The 19,966-nt window shown below is 40.4% G+C and overlaps 2 protein-coding genes across 4 annotated transcripts; both read right to left on the bottom strand.

The window, feature by feature from the left end:
- Positions 1-737: 737 nt before the first annotated feature.
- LOC118426473 (vacuole membrane protein 1-like) lies at positions 738-12,092 on the bottom strand. 2 transcript variants are annotated; one of them, XM_035835902.1, is made up of 13 exons: positions 11,908-12,092; positions 9,813-9,958; positions 9,266-9,412; positions 8,924-9,014; positions 8,166-8,276; positions 7,700-7,779; positions 7,211-7,292; positions 6,630-6,782; positions 5,650-5,730; positions 5,144-5,260; positions 4,745-4,806; positions 4,173-4,275; positions 738-3,192 (listed from the first exon to the last, which is right to left on the bottom strand). In XM_035835902.1, the coding sequence occupies exons 1-13, from the start codon at positions 12,058-12,060 to the stop codon at positions 3,052-3,054; spliced, it is 1,467 nt and encodes a 488-aa protein (XP_035691795.1). In that variant the 5' UTR covers positions 12,061-12,092; the 3' UTR covers positions 738-3,051. The 2 variants fall into 2 exon arrangements, with proteins under 2 accessions (XP_035691795.1, XP_035691796.1); XM_035835903.1 differs by lacking the exon at positions 11,908-12,092 and adding an exon at positions 10,991-11,139.
- Positions 12,093-12,763: 671 nt separating this feature from the next.
- On the bottom strand, positions 12,764-19,340 carry LOC118426477 (alpha-N-acetylneuraminide alpha-2,8-sialyltransferase-like). 2 transcript variants are annotated; one of them, XM_035835909.1, is made up of 9 exons: positions 18,475-19,340; positions 17,604-17,663; positions 17,333-17,437; positions 16,153-16,294; positions 15,665-15,777; positions 15,422-15,514; positions 15,120-15,231; positions 13,968-14,121; positions 12,764-13,697 (listed from the first exon to the last, which is right to left on the bottom strand). In XM_035835909.1, exons 1-9 carry the CDS (start codon positions 18,645-18,647, stop codon positions 13,468-13,470), a joined length of 1,182 nt encoding a protein of 393 aa, XP_035691802.1. In that variant the 5' UTR covers positions 18,648-19,340; the 3' UTR covers positions 12,764-13,467. The 2 variants fall into 2 exon arrangements, with proteins under 2 accessions (XP_035691802.1, XP_035691803.1); XM_035835910.1 differs by lacking the exons at positions 17,604-17,663; positions 18,475-19,340 and adding an exon at positions 17,783-17,961.
- Between the last annotated feature and the right edge of the window lie 626 nt (positions 19,341-19,966).

Raw genomic sequence — 19,966 nt, 5'->3', positions numbered from 1 at the left:
GCTGTGTGTGTGATAATTTCAGATGAACTTGCAAAGTTCAGCTGTAATTGTACATAATTTGTTTGCCCTTTTTTAAAAGATGGGTAATTTTGAATACCTTTGCTTCCAGCAAGGACTCGCGTACAGAATGCTTGGGCTGGTTGGAATCAACTGGTGAAAGTAATTATGGTAACATAGACAGACATTAAAGATTTGGGTCTCAGGTTTCTGATTCTATCATTAATAAAAAAAGATATTTGGTCTTGTCTTAAAACTGTGTTATTTGTCTTAAATTAATTTAAGGTCAGAGAGTGCGTCTTGTCCCAAATGATTTAATACTTGAATAATGTCCAATGCTTGTGAACATATACTGAGAGTAAATGCTTGTTCTTTAGAGTTTCATAAGCAGATCTTAGTGTATTTCTGTACATCAGATTTATTTTGTATTGCTTGACAAGGTGACGGTTCATTTCAGTTACAGGAATTAATGCCTCATTCAAAAGATTTTTAAGATTGTATGTGACGTAAACATAATGTACGGAAAGAGCAACAAAATGTGAGCCCTGATTGGAGAACTGTACCATGTCTGACCCCATTTATTGTTGCATTTGAAACAGATCTGATGCAGACCTATTGCTACATCTATTACCATGTCTACCTTCATACCTGGTATATTTGTGTTGCAAATATTGGAGTGCTTAAGACCAGGTCTTTATATGCTGAAGACTGGTCTCTGCTTAAGACCATTTTTATGTATAATCCCCTCATTGTTCTGCCATGTTTCACCTACTACATTCTCACAAAACCTACCCCACTAGCCATTACACACTAGTACTTTGTCTATTGTAAACTTGTAGCTACCTATAGGCAACACAGGACTAGCACAGAACTGTCACATGTGTGTCCAACCTCACACCAAATGCTTGCATATAACCAGGAGGCACTTACACTTGTCAAGACAATACATCACTACTTCAGGGACCAATATTTTATGACACTTGTCCCTTTGAGACATATTTTGGCTTCCCTCCTAATATGTTGATAGTCACACTGTGAATTCTCTGAACTCTGCCATCAATTTTGAAATACTAGTAAATTTTTTCCATAAAAGAACATTAGTGCAGTATACATTGTACATGTACGAAGCCCTGCGGAACTACAAACTTAGCTAACCCTGTAGATGTTAATTACTCCAGTAACAGAAATGGAAACTAAGTTATCCCATATTTTACCATAACATAACATAACAGTCATGAAATGCAAAGTTTATCCTATCACCATACAAAGCACAGAACATTGCACATCACCAGGGTACAAACTGTTCCAAAAAATATTTACAGCCAAAATGATTTATACACTCTCATGGGTTAACTCAATACCTTTAAAAATAATTTTGAGAATATAGAGTCAGCATCAACTTGTATGTCTTATTGAATTTGTCATATTCTTGTAGAAGAGGATTAAGAAAATGCAGTTTTCAGGTTATTTGGCACCAGGGTTCTAGCCAGCAACCGTCCTTTGACAGAATATTGCTGTTGGGGACAGACATAAATTTCGCTCATCCCGTCCTCTGTGCTGAACAAAAATCAGCATGTAAAGATATTATTTGAACCAAGCTGAGTTTACCTGCAAACTTTGCCCCTCAAAATAAACAAAAGTGTATTTCAGAGGATCTAGATTTCAAAATTTCCCTAGGATTGTTTCGACTTAAACAAGTTTCCATTTAAAATCTAGGGGACGGAAAAAGTTCAGGCTGGCTAGAACACTGACACTGTTTGGCACAGTTTTAACAGAAAATCAGTTTGTTGTTTGAGACTTCATCTTCCTTGACCATATTCTTTGTTACCATTAACTTCAACGCTGACTTGTAATGGTTAGACCAACACTTAACAAATTTGACATTGGATTTGGAGTTACCTTGTTGTGCATTGCCAATGTCTTCTTAACCTCTTTACCTTATCAAATTCTATCATCTAGAACCAACCTGATTAAACTACTCATGGACTGGTACCAAATATACATCAACTCTATCAGGAACAATCTACCAACATTACAGTAGCTTCAAATTCCCTATCCTTCTCATTACTCAGGAACATACCCCAATTATTGTTAAAAATTGCACATTAGCAAAGGTAGCAAAAGTTGACTGTTTTGATTATATAACAGCATTGTACTATAAGCAATGGAATTCCTACTATCATCAAAGGCAGAAGTAGGGTAAATATTGAAGAGAATTTGATATTCTATTTCCCAGCCTATGTACCAACTTCTGTGGTAACCACTAGCTCAATCCCTTCCTTGCTTACTTGCTAGGGAATGGAGCCAGCGGTTACAACGAAGGGTGGTACCCAGGCTAGATGTTTCCAGTATCATTGAACAATTCTGATGACCTGTCATCAATGTACTTTCAATCTAATATTATTTTAAGCTCCTAATCCTAGGAAGTTTGTCTCCTTTTTACAGAACATGGCAAATGTGTCTAAAATAGATGAAAAGCCTTTAAAAGAAGACGTCATCATGTATTAACTAACCAACCAGGGAGGCTGTAGGGGAAGAACAAAATTTAAAGAAATATATCTGGCTACAACTATTACAGCTTTTCCCCTCCAAACTACACAGCTTGATACCTTCATGTATCTGAAATTACACAACTATTGTTTGGACCCAAAACAAGACCATTCAACACTGGTAAATTTGAATATTGAGAGGCATTTCCAATATTCAATCCCTGATATTTAGAAGGCTGTTTAAAACTTTGTAAAACTTAATACACATCAATAAGTTTTACATGGCAATTTAAAGAGTATGCATCCTTCTATGCTGTAATACGTACATAGTACATTTCTATCACAACTAATGCAATTACTGAGAAAGTTGACTACAAATGTTACATTGCTTATTTCATGTGTCCAGTATGTTTCCAGGCTTAAAGTAACCAGACAAGTGTTATTTGGAGTAAATTTCCAACCCACTTTAAAATGTGTAACTAAGCAAATAAACTGTTGCTTTGATATGCTCATAACAAATCTACCATAAACGTATGGCTTGTCTGGTCCTTTACCAGTCTATTAGCTAAACTTTTTGCTTGTGATGGTTTTCCTTTGACTTGCGCTTGTGGTAGCTCTGTGCGGTGGAGTTCACAATGGACAGGACGAAGTATGCGATCATCAGGATCAGGACTTTCTCAAAAACGTAGGACAGCCAGTTGGGTTCCTGGAAGTGAAAAATAGTAACAACTTACAGTTACAGAAGCAAACTTCATCATGTATGAAACTAATTTACAAGCTGTACATTTAATAATGATTACCATCACCAAGAAGGTAGTGTATTCAATAGCATGCATGCCTTTAACTAAATTAGTAGGTGGTACCACTCAAGCTATTGATGGATTGTTGTGATGCTTTTTATGTTGACAACACAGAAGGCAGTTAGGATTAATGGCCTTCTAGCAGATTTCTATGACTATACCTTCACTTTAAAAGTTGATTCCCTATGTCTCCAAATATGAATTTTTGAAGACTAAAGATATAAACAGGTGGCTTGGCAATACTTATCTCCAACATAAAAATCAAGTTACTGTATTAACACCATCACCAAACTGAAAGCGTCAGGCAACAGGGGTCGTGGTAGACCGAGAAAAACTTGGACGGAGTGTGTTAGGAAGGACATGAAGGTGTGCACAGGGGTCGACCCAATGGACAGAGATGCATGGAAGCGTGGTGTGAAGACTAGCCGACTGCTGCCTACCCCTGCATCAGGGATTCCAGCAGCAGTTAATGGAATGTTCTAGATACGCTATTTTACGTAATGAGCTATTCACATTTCTCGAATCCAGTACAGCAGATTTCAAGAGACTCGATGCTACAGACAGATTTGCATATATCTTTGGATGCCACAACTCCCATAATGCAAAGATAGGCAAATATATCAAAGACTGCTTTGCTATTAGAAAAAGTAATGAAACTCATGTATAGCCCAACTCGATTGTAACACTATATCAAAGACTTGTATTAGCCCTTCTTGTTATGTTAATTAGGATATTAAGTCTTATTCTATACACCTATTTTGTACTTTGTGTAACAGTCGTTGCCATAAATTGTACCATGTACAAATGTCGAGCAATAAAGTTCTTCTTCTTCTATAATCAAACAACGGATAGTGAGTGAGTGTGACTGATTTCTAGCCATACTCACTGAGGGTACATTGGTGCCAGGCTTGATGTGGAATTTCTTCTTCTGCTTCTCCAGGAAGTCTTGGAATGGTGCTGTTAAAGACGGCCCAATCTTGGGAAGTTGCCTGCTCATTAATAACAAGGAAAGATAGGATTATAAATTCTTAAGCATTCCTAATACATTATTGAAGGACAATACATGTACTAAGACTTTACAGCTTGCAGATGGTAATGGGTATTTTGTACAAGTACTAGTAGTAGTTTGAACACTAGTAATAGTTCTTGTGAGTGATTGTGATCTATGATTTGATTAAATCATCAATGTGTGTATGATAAAAAGAGATATAATTTACATGGAGCTAATTAACTATGAGGATTAATGTATGTTATACAGGACTTGTCTCACTCTTGAGTTAGTTTGATATATGATAATAAAGCTAAGCAGCCCTTCCTCAGGTGTATACAGTGTATACTGTATAACCAACACCTTTGTTTCACTCACTCGGTGGATTATTCTGTGGCTATGAGGACGGATCATGCCTTATGACATGGTACACACCTAAGGGTTGGTCATAAACCCTTTAATGGACTTACCCTATGAGGCTCACTAGAGTTTCTATATGGTGTTCACTGAAGATGGTGATGATGAAAACTTTCTGCAAGGAAAATAAATGTCATTGGAAGCCAGTACGTTTTTCAACAATTACAACTTATAATGTACCTCAGTTTTGGTTGTAATAAATGATAACTGCAAGCACAACAAAAACAGAAATAACATCATCCATATTGCAACACCCAATTGTGCATGATATTGTATATTAAGTGAAATCAGTAAATCCTATGAAGAAGTACATGTAAGCACAACAATCTGTCACTGGATTCAATAAAAGCAGACTGGCATCAATGCACATGTTTACAAGGCTGCTGATTAATACAACATTCAACTGACAGACACTTGGAGATACTTGACTCCTTTAAGAATGTGTACGCTACCTGTATGTGCATCTTGATGACAGCCTTGCCAATACAGGTGGCACCGAAGAAGGTCCAGAAGGGAACCAGCAGGTAACCACAGGTGACCCCTGCCAGGTCAAACAGGGGGTTTGGGATCTGCAGGGGGAAATCACAGCAGTCACTGAGGGTATGAAAGGGATTCTTGGTAGCAGCTTTGTCAACACAATAAAAAGATCACACTGGCAAAATAGGACCAGTCAGTTGTATGATTGCATTTTTAGACAAGAGGATGACATAATGTTAGTGAACCTTTATCCGTAGGGTAACCTATATCCGCTGTACATGTGTATATAAAAAATATGGTATTTAGGGATCATTAAGTCGATGGAACGTCCTTTCACATTGCAATATTTTCAAAATGTTGACATTTGAAACCCACGTCGTTGACCTGAAATCTCTAAACAGTCATTTTTTTACTACAACAAATCTAGGTTACCCCGCGGATTAAAATGATCTAGCGTTAGAAACAGAGATGAGAATCGTACGGAAGCCATAGCCAGGATGCCCACAAAGCCGACCCTCTCCACCAGCTTGGTGACGGCCACCTTTACTCTTGTGCTCCAGGCCTGGAAACAAAAATGAACCATTGAGTAGGCCTCAAGATTGTTTAAGCACTGCAGGAAAACTTTCTTGTTACAAATGTATCTACATGTAAGCTGATGTGCCGGCCGTACTACAGCCTTCTCGGTCTGATGAAGCCAATACTATCCTCATACTCATCTTTGCAACTGTTAGTGATGTACATGTACCCGTTAATGATGCTTAGGTGTATTACATGTATACATGTAGCACCCTGCTCTAGTACGACTCTTTTCTAAGCTGAAGAACATCATCTCATCAAATTGTGAACTACAAATTTTTACTGGCTATATATACTAGTACCCTGAGTGACAAGACTCCTAAGAGGCGGCTTGCAGAGGGCTTAATAACGATCCCTGCTCCATGTGCCTGCAAATTTACATCTGCCCCGCTATCCTCTTGGCCCCCACTATGAAGGCAAGCGAATAGTAGGGCCTGTAATTCAGCTAAGGTGTCTGGTTACCCAGATGCAGGGTACTGTACTAGTTACTTAGCAATTTAGGCTTTAGAACACAGCTATATCTACTAGCAGTTTGGGCTTCGGTACACAGCTACTTGTACATGTACTACATGTAGGCTGAAATGTGAACAATGATACTGAGCCTGAAGTTGCTCATATTCCTGCAAGCAATCTTCATTATTTTTCTGCAGATCGCAGGTTCTATGTTGATATTTCAAGCCCTGTTGAACAAAGTCACATTGTTGAATATCACATAACGAATTCCTGACTTGCAATAGTTCACATATATATATATATATATATATTGAGCATTTTACTCGTATTTGCAAATCATCTTTCATGAAAAATGACTCACACACACACACAACTACATGTAACAAATGGAACTGAAAAGACAGCTGAGGTAAGGTAAAAAAAACAGCTCACCTGCTGAGCAAGGTTTCCAGATTCTCTGGCATGTTGGACCTCCTCAAACTCCTCCAGCTCATCATCATCAAATTCATCCAGGTCGTCTCCAGACAAGCGCGCTGCTTTGGCCATGAAATAAGGAGGCAGCTCGCCAATGGCTGTACCTATACCCTGTCAACAATAAGAACATGGGCATTTCAATGATAGACAGCTTCTGAACCAGAGGGTCAAGAGTTTGGATCCAAACTCTTGATACTCATCCAACTCACAAATTATCAAGCCATTGTATACCTTTCATTGCATTATACTTATACCCGGTAAGAAATTGTTGCCCCTGTGAGACTTAGTGCTCCAACAGACGAGAGGGTGGAGAAGGAATTGCACACCCCTCCTTCACCATAAAAAGTCATGTGCAGGTCAGGCAAAGGGGAAAATAACTGTTTGCCTCCTCATCTGTCAAATCAACAGGAGAATCCACACCAAAAAAAACAACTTATACCCGGTAAGAAAGGAGTACATAGACGTTGTATAGTATCTGCCTTGTGATGTTATACAGTAGATGCTACAAACTATAAAAGATGTAAGATACATGTACTAACCCACATACACGCCTCCAGTCGAACCTTTGCAATGATGGCCCATATACTGGGGGTTCCCTCCATCTCGTCCGGACAGATGATTCTACAGGTGGCATCAAAGTCATTATCAATATGATGTTTTATGCTTAACCTTTCCAATTTTTTTCCTAACCCTTCCAATTTTTTTCCTAAACCTTCCAATTTTTTTGCCTAACCCTTCCAATTTTTTTGCCTAACCCTTCCAATTTTTTTGCCTAACCCTTCCAATTTTTTTGCCTAACCCTCCCAATTTTTTGCCTAACCCTTTCAATTTTTTGGCCTAACCCTTCCATTATTTTGCCTAACCCAATATTTTTGCCCAGCCCAATTTAGGAAGGCATCGTTTAGGCATTGTTTAATCTTATTTCCTTTAATCATCTTTTAATAGAGCTCTCATGTGTAATATGCACAGATATTTATACATCACAGTTTGTGTGTACTGCAAATCAAAAGAATTCTGACACGACTTACTGGTCTGGGTACGGTGGTTCAGGGAAGTCGACAGAGTAACACTCGTACGCAGCCATAGTCACCTGGGCTATGTGAGGACCCTGGGAACATGAGATGAGAATAGATCAGATATGATTATTGATGAAAAACTCATGTTAACTTAGGTATTTACATGTTAGGTATGCAGGTACAAGTTGTTTGTTTATAAACAACCTGACGGACACGTTTGATGCAAAGCACAGTAAGCTCACTCATTTATTTGCTTCCTACCTGTTGTCTTCAGATAACGAAATTATTCACCTGCTCGTGCACTATGGCTTCTGCCATAGTGCTTTTGGGCAGCATTATGTAGATATCACTTTCTCAATGTAGTTTTTAACCTTTAATTGTACTGTATTTGTTTTTTATGGGCCATGGGCTTGATGCAAGTAAATAAACAAAAAAGTTCATACTTTAAAAGTACACCAGCATACAATGTAGTACTTACCAGGTACAGTAGGAAGGTGTGCAGACCTGTACCCAGTCCTACTGATGACAGGATCCCTAGGAAGACCCAGTAAGCACACCAATGGAGCTTCTTCTCCATCAACACTACATACTGGGGAGGGAGAAGGAGGGCAAAAGATGCTATAAAATAGGATACTTTGAGTGTTCCTATATATTACTTATAACCATGTAAATTTTACCAACCAGTGCTTCAGTAATCTATGCTGTGCAAAGTCCACTGTAGCTTCTTCTCCTGTCTGTGACATGACTAGAGAGCGTTTGATGACAAAACTATCACTTCAGCAGTGAATTGACTAAATCTTGCCCAACAATCCAACAGAGCACTACTGATATTTAGGCCATGTTGATTGATTTTGATTATATAGATGTCATCGTGCGCACATCAATTTTCGGCCATTTCCAAAATACTTTAAATCATACAAAGCAGCTTCAAAATAAGCAAATATATGCCGTGGATTGCAAAAATAGATATCAGAAAACGTATACTACTGTCATAGAACATTACAAGGTCAAAGAAGATTTGAAAGAACAAAATCTATGGTTTGGAATACTACATGTAAAGTCTGTGCGTTCCGTCATTTGTTCAACCTTTCTGACAACTTTGATTTCATGATGAAGGTAAACTTTTTTTATTCGCACGCTCGTATCAGTTTTTGGATTCCCAGAGCATGTCATCCATATAATCAAATCAACATGGCCTTGGTGTATAAGATGAATGTGAATACAGGTGGTTGTTACCTCTTGGTGGGCCCCAGGTGTATGGTAGAGAGCAACAAGCAACAGAGTGAGCAGAATGCTGATCAGCACCTTTCCTTTGTTTTCCATCAGTCTGAAACAACACAAGAGAATTCAAACATCAGTTATATGGGGAAAAAGCTTTTATGTTTTTATTAAGAATATGTCATTACATACACCATACAAACCCTAAATAAAATGTATACCGGTTTTAGCATTGTCGTTTTATTGTCTTCAATTTATCATACAACCAGAAGCAGAAGTAGAAAGCACACTAGTCAATACTCGTCACATCTGTTTTGATTGTAGAGTTACCTCCATACCTTCCTCTAATTTTCCTCTTACCTTAAGAGGTACCCATGGAACAGTATGGCAGTCTCCAGTGTGAAGTACTGTAAGGTTGTGAATGGTTGTCTCCACAACACAATCTGTTCTCGCTCTTGTCTCTCCATTTCTCGTTGATGTTTTAGGGCCGCTTCTGAGTTGGAAGTCCTTGTGAGAAAACAAAGTACAGAAAGATTTGATTCCAAATTCCAAGATAAATCAAGGACATCATGCAATGTCCTTGGATAAACAAAACCTGTCAAAACATTTCATAAACACATTAGTATCAACTTCAAAATAAAGGTAACCCATATTCTAATCATGTATGGGGAAAATACTGATCATATGCAGTCTACATACTAGTAGACTTCAGATATTTTCCTGCTAGAAACCCTCCCCCAACATACACAAACACCTAAAGTTGTACCTACTTACAGATATGAGATTTGTAAATCATATCTACATTCTCAAGAACGTTGGTAAGTCTTATACTTTGATATGTCAACACCACAGTAAGACATATCATATTAAATACATGAGAACTACATGTATGAACATCTTTTCCTACCTGCTCTTTTCACTCCCTGCATTTGCCACGTTTTCCTCCTGAGACTGAGAGTTGACGGCCTCTCCGTCCACTAATTGTGCTCTCCTTACATGGATGTCGTTTGCTGTGTGGGACATACTCTTATCTGCCTCCTCCAGCCTAGCCACCTACATGTACAGGTAAGGTGTAATGAGATATATGTACAAGTAAATAAAAAAAAAATCTACATTAACAAGCTTAACAATTGTTTAAATTGTTTAACTTTGTTTAAATAAGCATGATAATTGGCTTAGCAATTACACCATTCATATATCCCACTGCCTTTTACTGTGACCAATACAAAGAGAGGGATATGGACAACACACTAAGAGTAAAGAACAACTGTATCAAGTCACTGGTACAAGTTATCCATTTTTGTTACACAGATACTCATAGTCATACTGATTTGTAGAATTGAAAGAAAAGAAAAAAAATTGGTGAAAAGGTAAAACATGTGACATCCTGCAAGGAAAAAAGTACAGGTGAAAAGGTTTTCACTGAAAACACAAGGTGAATTCATGGCTTGGCACACGTAACACAAACTTAACTTTGCTGTTGTAGTAGACTTTGAGACTGGCCCCACTTACACTACAGCATGACTCACTGATCGATATCTACCTCACACTTTGACCTCCTCCGACCGTTATACCTAAAACTCCAAAGGGATTGGTAAATAATTCACTCCTGTTCCCTATAGTTACAGTTAATTATTCCCTAATGTCATTACAGCATGCTGTAATTCACTTTGTGACGTTTGTCTTCTCGGTACCAAACTTTCATGGTCTGAGAAAATTTAACTTGTTCTCGGAACTAAATGTTCACTGTCATAACAAGTGCACATCAAAAAAGGCTGTGAATTAGTTGTTATCTAGCCTGATTTAATCGCGCTTCTCAGGCCCGTCGTACACGCGGGGAGGAGTCTACAAGCTCCGGATAGCGGAGTTTGCGTTACACAGACTAGTTGTTATCAGTAATGTTAAGTTCACGTTACAGTTGTCACCATGAAAACCGTGAACATAACAGTACATTGAAAAAATCAGGAATTACAGTACTTAAGCGGACAGTGGTAAGACCAGAGATTGTTCAACGTTACACAGATTTACAGATAATACACTAAAATACATGTATGTACATGGTAACACTGTCTATAGCGTATTTACCTTTGGCTTGTCCAGTTACATGTAGTGCATGTAGCATCCAGGGTCATGACAAACATATATCCGGGTCACCTACTCAATTTAAGCTCTACAGAAGCCAGTCTGTTATTGTAGAACTTGAAACAATTACGAGTGACGGAGTTCCAAAAAGCTAGCCGGAAGCAAGACCCCTATGCCACACTGAGATTGTTTGTACAGTCGTCACACATGGCCCATTTTACACTATGACCTACTTACATGGGTAGCCTTCATGCACTTTGACCTTTGTGGACCATTAATACCACATATATCTCGTATATCCAGACAACATAATCCAATAGGTTGAATCCGTACAATCAAGGAGGTTTAACCTCCTTGGTACAATAAACAGTAACACCTCTGATCAAAAGGATCTACAAGGATAGTAACACCAAGGAGGTTAAACACTATGATCTTCATGAATGGTAACAGCTTCAATATATATTATATGCACATGTCAGCCCCCCTCCCACAAAAACGTATGTTGATGATTACAACAGATCTCCAGATCTTGTTCTGAAACTTTCACTCTAACTTACACAACCTGTATGAATCAGTTTATTAGCTTTACAAATCTCACGTGAACGAAGACTTGCGGAAAATATGTTCAGAGCAAAAAAAAATCCGTTGAAGTAAAAAATCACCGTCTCGCTAAAAGCTACAAATTTTGTCACCTTTCTCGCCCAATCGGTATACAATCTCGGCAATGTTTGGGGCATATTTTTCGCAAGCACACTAGAACGACTAAAACAAATAAGCAGGCTTTCTTAATCTGTGATAAGTCAATGTATATGACGATTTTGCGTAGATTATGTATGTCGTGATGCATATGAATGAATCAAGTGATGGACACTCACACATTATCTTCATTTATAAACCCCAAATCATCATTTTTCACTCACCAGATCAACTTTTAGCCCTGATGCAGAGAGTCCACGAGCCCTAAGCTCTTTCCTGAGCCAAGCAACCGTTCTTGAGGAGTATTTTGGGGCAGCAAACTTGCCGTTTTGGTCACCAGTTCCGACGTGGTTCGATGATCTGCCGCGGGTCGCCATGTTGGAACATTCTATTGCATATACGTGTATTTTTTTCCCATTTGTACGTTTTCTTACTATTCTAGAAACAAACGGTTGAACGATTGACGCCGATAAAACGCCACTTCATACAATAAAACATTATATACATGATACAGGTCAATATCTGATAATATCTTTAGTAACGCATCACTATTTTATAATAGATACGTTTATACCTCCCCTGGGCAAAGTGGTTTGACCTAAGCGGTTCCGCTCTCCAGGTGGTGTTACACGTCATCTAATCACTGCCGGATTTTGGTCACGTTTATTCGTTCAAGTCTAAAGCCAAAGGTACAAATATTTGCAGCCTCAAAATGGAAGTAGAAAAGGATAGAGAACTGTTAAAGAAGAATCGAGCATTCTTGATCAAGTGTATCAGTGGTCATACTAGTAGTTGTCGAACATTTGAGGAGAAGACAGAAATGGTGATTCAGCACTAAGGACAGGGATATGGTTGGGGATAGAAAAAGACACAATTTGGAGCCAATCTTTGATAAACCTTTATTTGAACACGTCGTTCTCTGGATTTCGAGGACAGTAGCTACTGTAATGTCTATTTAAAAAAAAAAACATCTCCCAATTCCCCAGTTTCCATTCTTGTTTTCTTATCAGACAGTGCAAGGAGGTTATATTCAGTTTAATTCTGAATATAACCTCCTTGGACAGTGTATGTGACATTAGATCTTTGACTTTGACTTTGTGTGTGTATGTGTGCAAGATGTATAGTCACAGTTACAGTATAGATACTGCTAAATGTATAGGCCGCACTAAACACAATTAAGAAATTCAAATAACAGTACTGAGGTAGCATAGCACAATTTTATCATTGTAAACTCATAATACTTCAAGTTAAAGTGTTCATCATCCTCAAAATCATACAACCTCACACTCAATGAGCCTTCTATCTTGAAACGAGCAGAATAACTTGACACACTGGTAAGAATTCTAGACCTGCTGCATACTTCTTACTCATAATTGTATAGATAACATAACAAGAGCGTCACACAAGGTCCTCGCCCCATGTACACTGCATAATGGTCCCGATTGTGGTTTTCTGTGATCGCTTGTGGTGTTTGCGGCACACCATTGAGGAATATGTTCGCAAAAATCTCAAACTGTACAGTCAGTGATCTAAGCTTAAATACATTTTGTCATTGACAAGTTAAGATATGTATATATATAACGTTACATGTTCCTGAGAAAAATATTGCTTTATTATCATTATTTTGGCAGATCCCAATGTCTTGGCACCATACTTTTATTATCAATCAAAATTATGTAGCTAATATTGATAAATAAACAAAAAACTAAAAGAATGATTTGATGATTGTCTAGGCTTTCAAAGCCTAAGGCACAAATACGTTACAGAATCCACATGGACCCGTGCTATCTACAGTTTCCGCTTATCAGCTGCAACACGCCATGATCGTGAAGTTCTAGGAGTTTCTCATACTCCTTATCCATGGCGTGCCAGCGGTTGTTGAGCCCTCCGAGGTCCAGGGACTTGTAGTAGTGGTAGTGGACCGGCCGGCCCTCCCTGTCCTCACGGAACGGCCAGAACCCGTACATATGAATCTGATCACACAACTCCAGAGCTACGGACGCATAGTAGAAACCTGGACATTAATCAGAAACAAAGAAAAGTTTCCATCAGCTTACTGTTAGCAAACAAAACCTTTTTTCTTCTGGTAGAACTGCCCGTGTACTCTCAACATTCCGGTTATGAATCCACCCTCCAGTTTTTAAGAAATTACAATTTTCTTCTGATATCTTTGGTTTCGGGTATGTTTCTGTCTTTCCGACCAGAGCATACCTATGATCTACAGAAATGGTGATATTGCCATAACCTTCCTTACCGTGACATAATTCGTACGTGTGCAATGTACCTGAGGAGAAATTAGTCTCTCCTTTGGACAGATCGAGCCCGAGCTCTCTCCAGATGTGCAGCATCTTCTCCACATGGGAGGGGTTGATGAACAGGGCAACTGCGGAAGAGTTGTGAGACGTCAGCACCTCAGGAATCCCGAGTAAGGATCCGATCTGTCAAAACAAGTGGGCTGATTACCGTCAGCACTAAAGGTATGGAAAATAGCCAATACTAAGGAGAAGGAAATACTGTCAGTGCCAGGGATAGGGGTGGGGAATAAGGAGATGAAAACACCTTCAGCATTAAGGAGAGAAAAACATAATCAGCACTAAGGGCCAGTGAAATACTGTCAGGGACATGGAAACACAGTCAGCACCAGGGACAGGGAAACACAGTAAGTACCAGGGACAGGGAAACAAAGTCAGCACCAGGGGCAGGGAAACATAGTCAGTACCAGGGACAGGGAAACACAGCCAGTACCAGGGACAGGGAAACACAGTCAGCACCAGGGACAAGGGAACACAGCCAGCACCAGGGACAGGGGAACACGTTCAGCAACAGGGGCAGGGAAATATAGTCAGGGACAGGGGAACACAGTCAGCGCCAGGGACATGGAAACATAGTCAGCACCAGGGACAGGGCAACACAGCCAGCACCAGGGACAAGGAAACACAGTCAGCACCAGGGACAGGGAAACACAGTCAGCACCAGGGACAGGGAAACACAGTACCAGGGACAGGGAAACATAGTCAGGGACAGGGGAACACAGTCAGCGCCAGGGACATGGAAACATAGTCAGCACCAGGGACAGGGCAACACAATCAGCACCAGGGACAGGGAAACACAGTCAGCACCAGGGACAGGGAAACACAGTCACCACTAGGGACAGGGAAACACAGTCAGCACCAGGGACAGGGAAACACAGTCAGTATAAGGTACATGGAAACACCGTCAGCACCAGGGACAGGGAACCACAGTCAGCACCAGGGACAGGGAAACAAAGTTAGCACTACTTACTTGCTTAGCACTAGGGACAGGGAAAGACAGTACCAGGGACAGGGAAACACAGTCAGTACCAGGGACAGGGAAACACAGTCAGTACTAGGGGCGGGGAATCACAGTCAGTGGGTGCTCGTCATATTACAGTGCAATAAAATGTAGGCGTACTTACGTTCCCTCTGACGGTGAAGGGAGCCGACAGTATGTAGGTGTCTTGGCCGTATTGGTCGTGCAGGTGGTTCACGAACTTCTCACGCCCGGCTCGGGAATTCAGGGAGTTGAACCTACGAACAGGAAGATAAAGAACTTTACAAGAAGTCTATACTACTCCACGGAGACAAAATGATTATGACTTGTCCTTTTTACGTTGATTTTTTACTATCGCTCTCTCGCTTCGTCTATCCCCATATCTTGGTTATTTCTCAGTGTCTTTCTACCACTCTATATCCGCAAAGTGTACAAAGTTCCACTTACTTGGACTTCATCCTGTCCCGGCTGGTTGTGACCAGGTCCGTGCGTCTGCCGATGTCGTCCAGATATGGCTGACATACAGGTGCCATGTTAAACCTGGTTTGGAGTTGAAAATGCAGTATCCAACAAATCGTCTTATTTCAGGAATGACTTTTATTTTCTCTAAATTTTCAGTCAAAACAATTAATGAGTATCAACGAGTAACATAAACTGTACAAATCATTGATGAATATGCAACAAACTTACCTGATAACAAAATCGCTAGAATCTATCTGTTCGCCGCATTTGCTCCCAGTCAAGATACCGCCGTTGCCAACCAAACTGCACACGCCTAACGACCGACCACTGAAAGGGCTGACCTAGAGTTGACAGATATACATTAATATGAGCCTCTATTGTTCGTCACTTTTGATATTATGCAAATTATATCAAACATTGGATGATTGACAGCCACTGAACTAGCGTAGTGTAATCTTGGTTGTAAGAAATGTAACGCTAGTTCACCTTTAATAGCGAGACAACCTAGCTATAGGTCCGTTATTTTTAAAACCGAGTATTTAGGGATATCAAGTCGATAGACGGTGTTCTTAGACTAGAATGTTTGAAAATATTGCAATTTGAAACCATCGTCCGTCAACTACTAAATATTCTGTTATTCAAAGCAACGGACATAGATAACTCTGCGGATAAAGGTGAACCAGCGATAGTTGCTTAGCTGTTTCCCTCTGGCTTACCTTTGGCAGACTGTGGTACATGCCATCCTTCATGTATAATGACTTTTTGTTGCTGAACACGAATGGGACTCTCCTTTTCTTGGTTGAGATGTCTTGGCTGAGTACAAAACTCCTGGCTGTTTGTAGTGGGTTAAGATGTCGTCTGTTGATACAAAACAACCACACGTTATTAGCAAGGATTCTGTGGCAACAGCTGCAACACGCTGTGTAAACATAATATGTGCTTATCTCACAGGAACGACGTCTTTTCCGAGCCACTCCGTGTACACTATTTTACATCCAGTAGTTTTCTAGCTAGCTCGAGAACCAATTAGATGGCTGCTTGCAGGTTACCGACAATGGCCGAGTTACGGGATATTTACAACCTTAGTTTCATGAGAATGCCAATGACTCAAAATAAGGACATGTTTGTCTGTCGTTTTGGACCCAGAGTTACTTCTACTCACCCTCCCTCACAGGGTTGACTATCGCGGCAATGCCTTACGTGATACCGTACGGCATTGCCGCGATAGGCAACCCTGCATGGGAGGGTGCTTCGGCTACTATAACTTTAAAAAGTTTATTTTCATTACCAAGATGCAAAAAGGCTGTAGAGCTGAAGTGTTGCACCTTCAATGGTGAAGTACCTGTGCTGTCGGAGCGACACCACGGGAAGGACCATAGTCCTACCAAAATTAAATTGACCACCACAAACGTCTCAAAAGAAAGGGCCGGGTACAAAAAGTCAATAATCAGGTACGAATAAGGTTACACTTCCACGAGAGGACATCGTTTTTGTCACTTTTCGAGCAAAGCTGTTCATATCCTCGCCAAAAACAAGGTGTTACTCAGGCAACTGGATATGATTATGGAAACGGTCAGACGTTTCAGACACCATCCGATTTTTTTCACCAGTGACGGCGGATCTTATTACCTGGCCATGTCTAACCTTCATCGACCTATTCATATCTATTTGCAGGCATATCCAGGGGGATTGTAAAAAAGTTTGATTAATCCTGACGAAACAGCTAATAAGTCATGCTCTTTTCGGATCATTATCACATTTATAGTACACGGGTATACGTACTTGTTCACTGTCCGTTAAATTGTATTTATTTGACCTCAGTTTTTTCCATTGACAATACCCTACCCCATCTGTCGTTAAAAACCATTCCGTCTCCGTATTTCTGTATTGGCTCACCTCAAGTGCAACAGCGCGGTCTTGTTTATTTGCCAGCTCTGACCTGTGTTGGAAGAATGCTGTCCCTGTTGTTCTTCCTCTCTTTCGCTTGGTGTCGCTCGTGAACTACATAGGGATACATGACGATTATAAAACAATAGTGTAGTATACCGCAATTTGTTATACAACCTTATGTCTATCGCCGACCCACGTGTGCGGGTCACTCAAAACATACAAACTGTGTTTTCGAAGATTTCTACGTTTGTGGAAAGCCAACTGGTTGTTTATTTACCTTATTGCAGTCCAGGTTTCACCGAATATTGCACCAACTTGAGCTCGCTTCGACGAAATCCTACGAAAATGAAACAGAATGTATTCATTTTGGTAATGTCTTGCTTCAGCACACTACAAACGTTTGTTCTCGTTATGTCAATGGACCATTGGATTCAGTAGACCCCTCCCTTTTCTTACTTTGTGTTCAAAGGGACCGTGGGGGATCGCGACCAAATCGGCCGTTAGTAAAGTTAAGTCGCTTGATCCAGTTTCTCTACAACAACGTTAATCTGCCCGGAGTTTCACTCATCTCTGTTCACACAAACCGGTCTGAGGAGCCTGCAGCCCCTTGGTGTTTCTATGGCGTGACAATGGATCAATATGTCGTCATAAAGACTATTCTTACGTTACATTAGATTATTACTGTCTCTTTAACAGCAATGGCAAACAAATGACTCAAAATTTGAGCTGGTGTAGTAGTGGCCTGTACTGTGTGTGTGTGTGTAACAACTGCTCCTGAAATCGTCCGAGATGATAAAAGGTCCAAACAGTTTCATCATGCATTATATACGTATAGATGAAGGTCAGACATCCAGGTAAGAAGATACGCAAAAAAAATGGATCTGAAATTCCCTCATCATATGTGAGACCGTGTGGCGCAGCGGCAGCAGACACTTTACACGTACATGTATTTCCTAATGATATGAAATTCCCAAATCATATTCAGTTGCGTGAGTGACTGTTAATTGGCGCATATACGTGCCCATGTGGAAGTCCTGATGTGTCTAATGTACTCAGAACTGTCATAACAAAGGCCTACAGCCTACAAGTGTCGTGATTCCCCCTCCTTCTCTCTGTACACGTGTATGAATGGGAAAGGGCTTACTTACACATCAATGTCAATCTGATAGGCAGTCAGGACCAAACACGTTCCCAGGACTCCAAGTGCCAAACAGATGACGACGAAAGATTTCAGACGACACTTTGGACGCCGACAGCTCGAGGGTAGAATGTCCATGATGCAATCTACGTGCACCAACAGAGTTAGCTGTCTGGAGTCCATAATCACCCTCTTCAGGAATATCTGATGGTTGACAGGTGGCTTTCTGTAACAACCACACCCTAGTTTGGCAGCTCACCCTGACTGTGAGCGTCGAACCGAACAAACCAGGAAATGATTGACGTTATCAACAAAGAAACACCACAGACTTTCAGCTGTGAAATGGCGTGACTTGACTGGATTTTCCACGGATCCGTCACCATGGTCTTCTGTTCTGTTGCCATTCTTTCCGCACACACCCAACCGCTCGGACAGAAGGTGTGGCTTAGTGTTAAATCCCACACCAGAGCCGAGTGGTCTGTAGAAAGAATTCTGCAGGGCGGGTTTGACCCAGATCAGTTCTCAGTGAATGATCATCCTTTCTGTTTCTCTTAGCAACCCTTCTTCCTCTGCACATAAATGGTCCGCTGGGACGAATGCTTTGCGATTGTTTGCCCTATTATGAATGAATCAATGGGTCATTCGGATCTAACAGGTTTGACTAAAACAGATCGATGGGAAGAAGGGAAATGCCCACGGCTTCACAATCTACAGAACAGATTGAGTATTGTTCTTGAGTGATCACAGTGAAACAAGACGTAGGGTCCGGCCTGATCATGAGGTGGTCACTCTTCCAGGTCACCTTGTGTGCATTGATGTGTGACAGTCCACTACTTCCTGTATTGGCTTTACTAGCGATAGGATGAAGATTACACTTTACAACCCCCCGAGCAGGTGCTGCCTGATTTAATGGAAGACAGTGACGGTTTTCTGCTTCAAGGAAGCGTAACTAACAAGCCCCCCCCCCCCCCACACACACACACCTGCTGCCTGCAATCGTTTACCGTGAGAGCTATTGAATCCAGTCTGTCCCACTTGGACAACACTACCTGTTTTCTGAAAGACTATTCCTTATTTCTTCCAAACAAGTGCCGGAAGAACAGTCCTTATTTCAAACCAACCAATCAGTCAACATGATTCTCCTTTTATGTCTTGATATAGGACAATATGGGGAGTAAATATGCGTCTGTCTAATTGCTTTCTCAGTACCGTATTGTCAGTCCTGGGTACCTATGTCACAGAAGGGAATGTTTTCAATTGATCCAGCTCCATGGAGCATGCCTGGAATGTAGCCATCAACAACTATTAGCCTGGCTGACTGTACCTAGCCTTGTTGCATCATTGCACGTATATGAGCATGATGCCCTCCTACTATCTGTGATATTTTCCGTTAAAATCTAATGTACAAATCATAATAAAAGATAAATCATTCAATCTGATCTGTAAGTACTGTAATGGATTGCAGTTTATCAAGAGTAAGGTTAGCTAATGTAATGAAAAAC

Source organism: Branchiostoma floridae, chromosome 11 (assembly GCF_000003815.2).
Source record: "Branchiostoma floridae strain S238N-H82 chromosome 11, Bfl_VNyyK, whole genome shotgun sequence".
Classification (NCBI taxonomy): domain Eukaryota; kingdom Metazoa; phylum Chordata; class Leptocardii; order Amphioxiformes; family Branchiostomatidae; genus Branchiostoma; species Branchiostoma floridae.
This window is presented reverse-complemented; position numbering and strand designations above follow the sequence as displayed.

Bases quoted from the DNA above. Each gene is read 5' to 3' on its own strand.
- LOC118426473 (XM_035835902.1), bottom strand. From the start codon at position 12,060: ATGGCGACCCGCGGCAGATCATCGAACCACGTCGGAACTGGTGACCAA. The intron at 7,293-7,699 runs GTAAGTCGTGTC...TGCCACCTGTAG, and splicing joins GAACCACCGTACCCAGACCA to AATCATCTGTCCGGACGAGA. The intron at 5,261-5,649 runs GTACGATTCTCA...TTCCCCCTGCAG, and splicing joins GCATCCTGGCTATGGCTTCC to ATCCCAAACCCCCTGTTTGA.
- LOC118426477 (XM_035835909.1), bottom strand. From the start codon at position 18,647: ATGGACTCCAGACAGCTAACTCTGTTGGTGCACGTAGATTGCATCATG. The intron at 17,664-18,474 runs GTAAGTAAGCCC...TCATTTTCGTAG, and splicing joins TATCAGATTGACATTGATGT to GATTTCGTCGAAGCGAGCTC. The intron at 17,438-17,603 runs GTAAATAAACAA...ATCCCTATGTAG, and splicing joins GAAACCTGGACTGCAATAAG to TTCACGAGCGACACCAAGCG.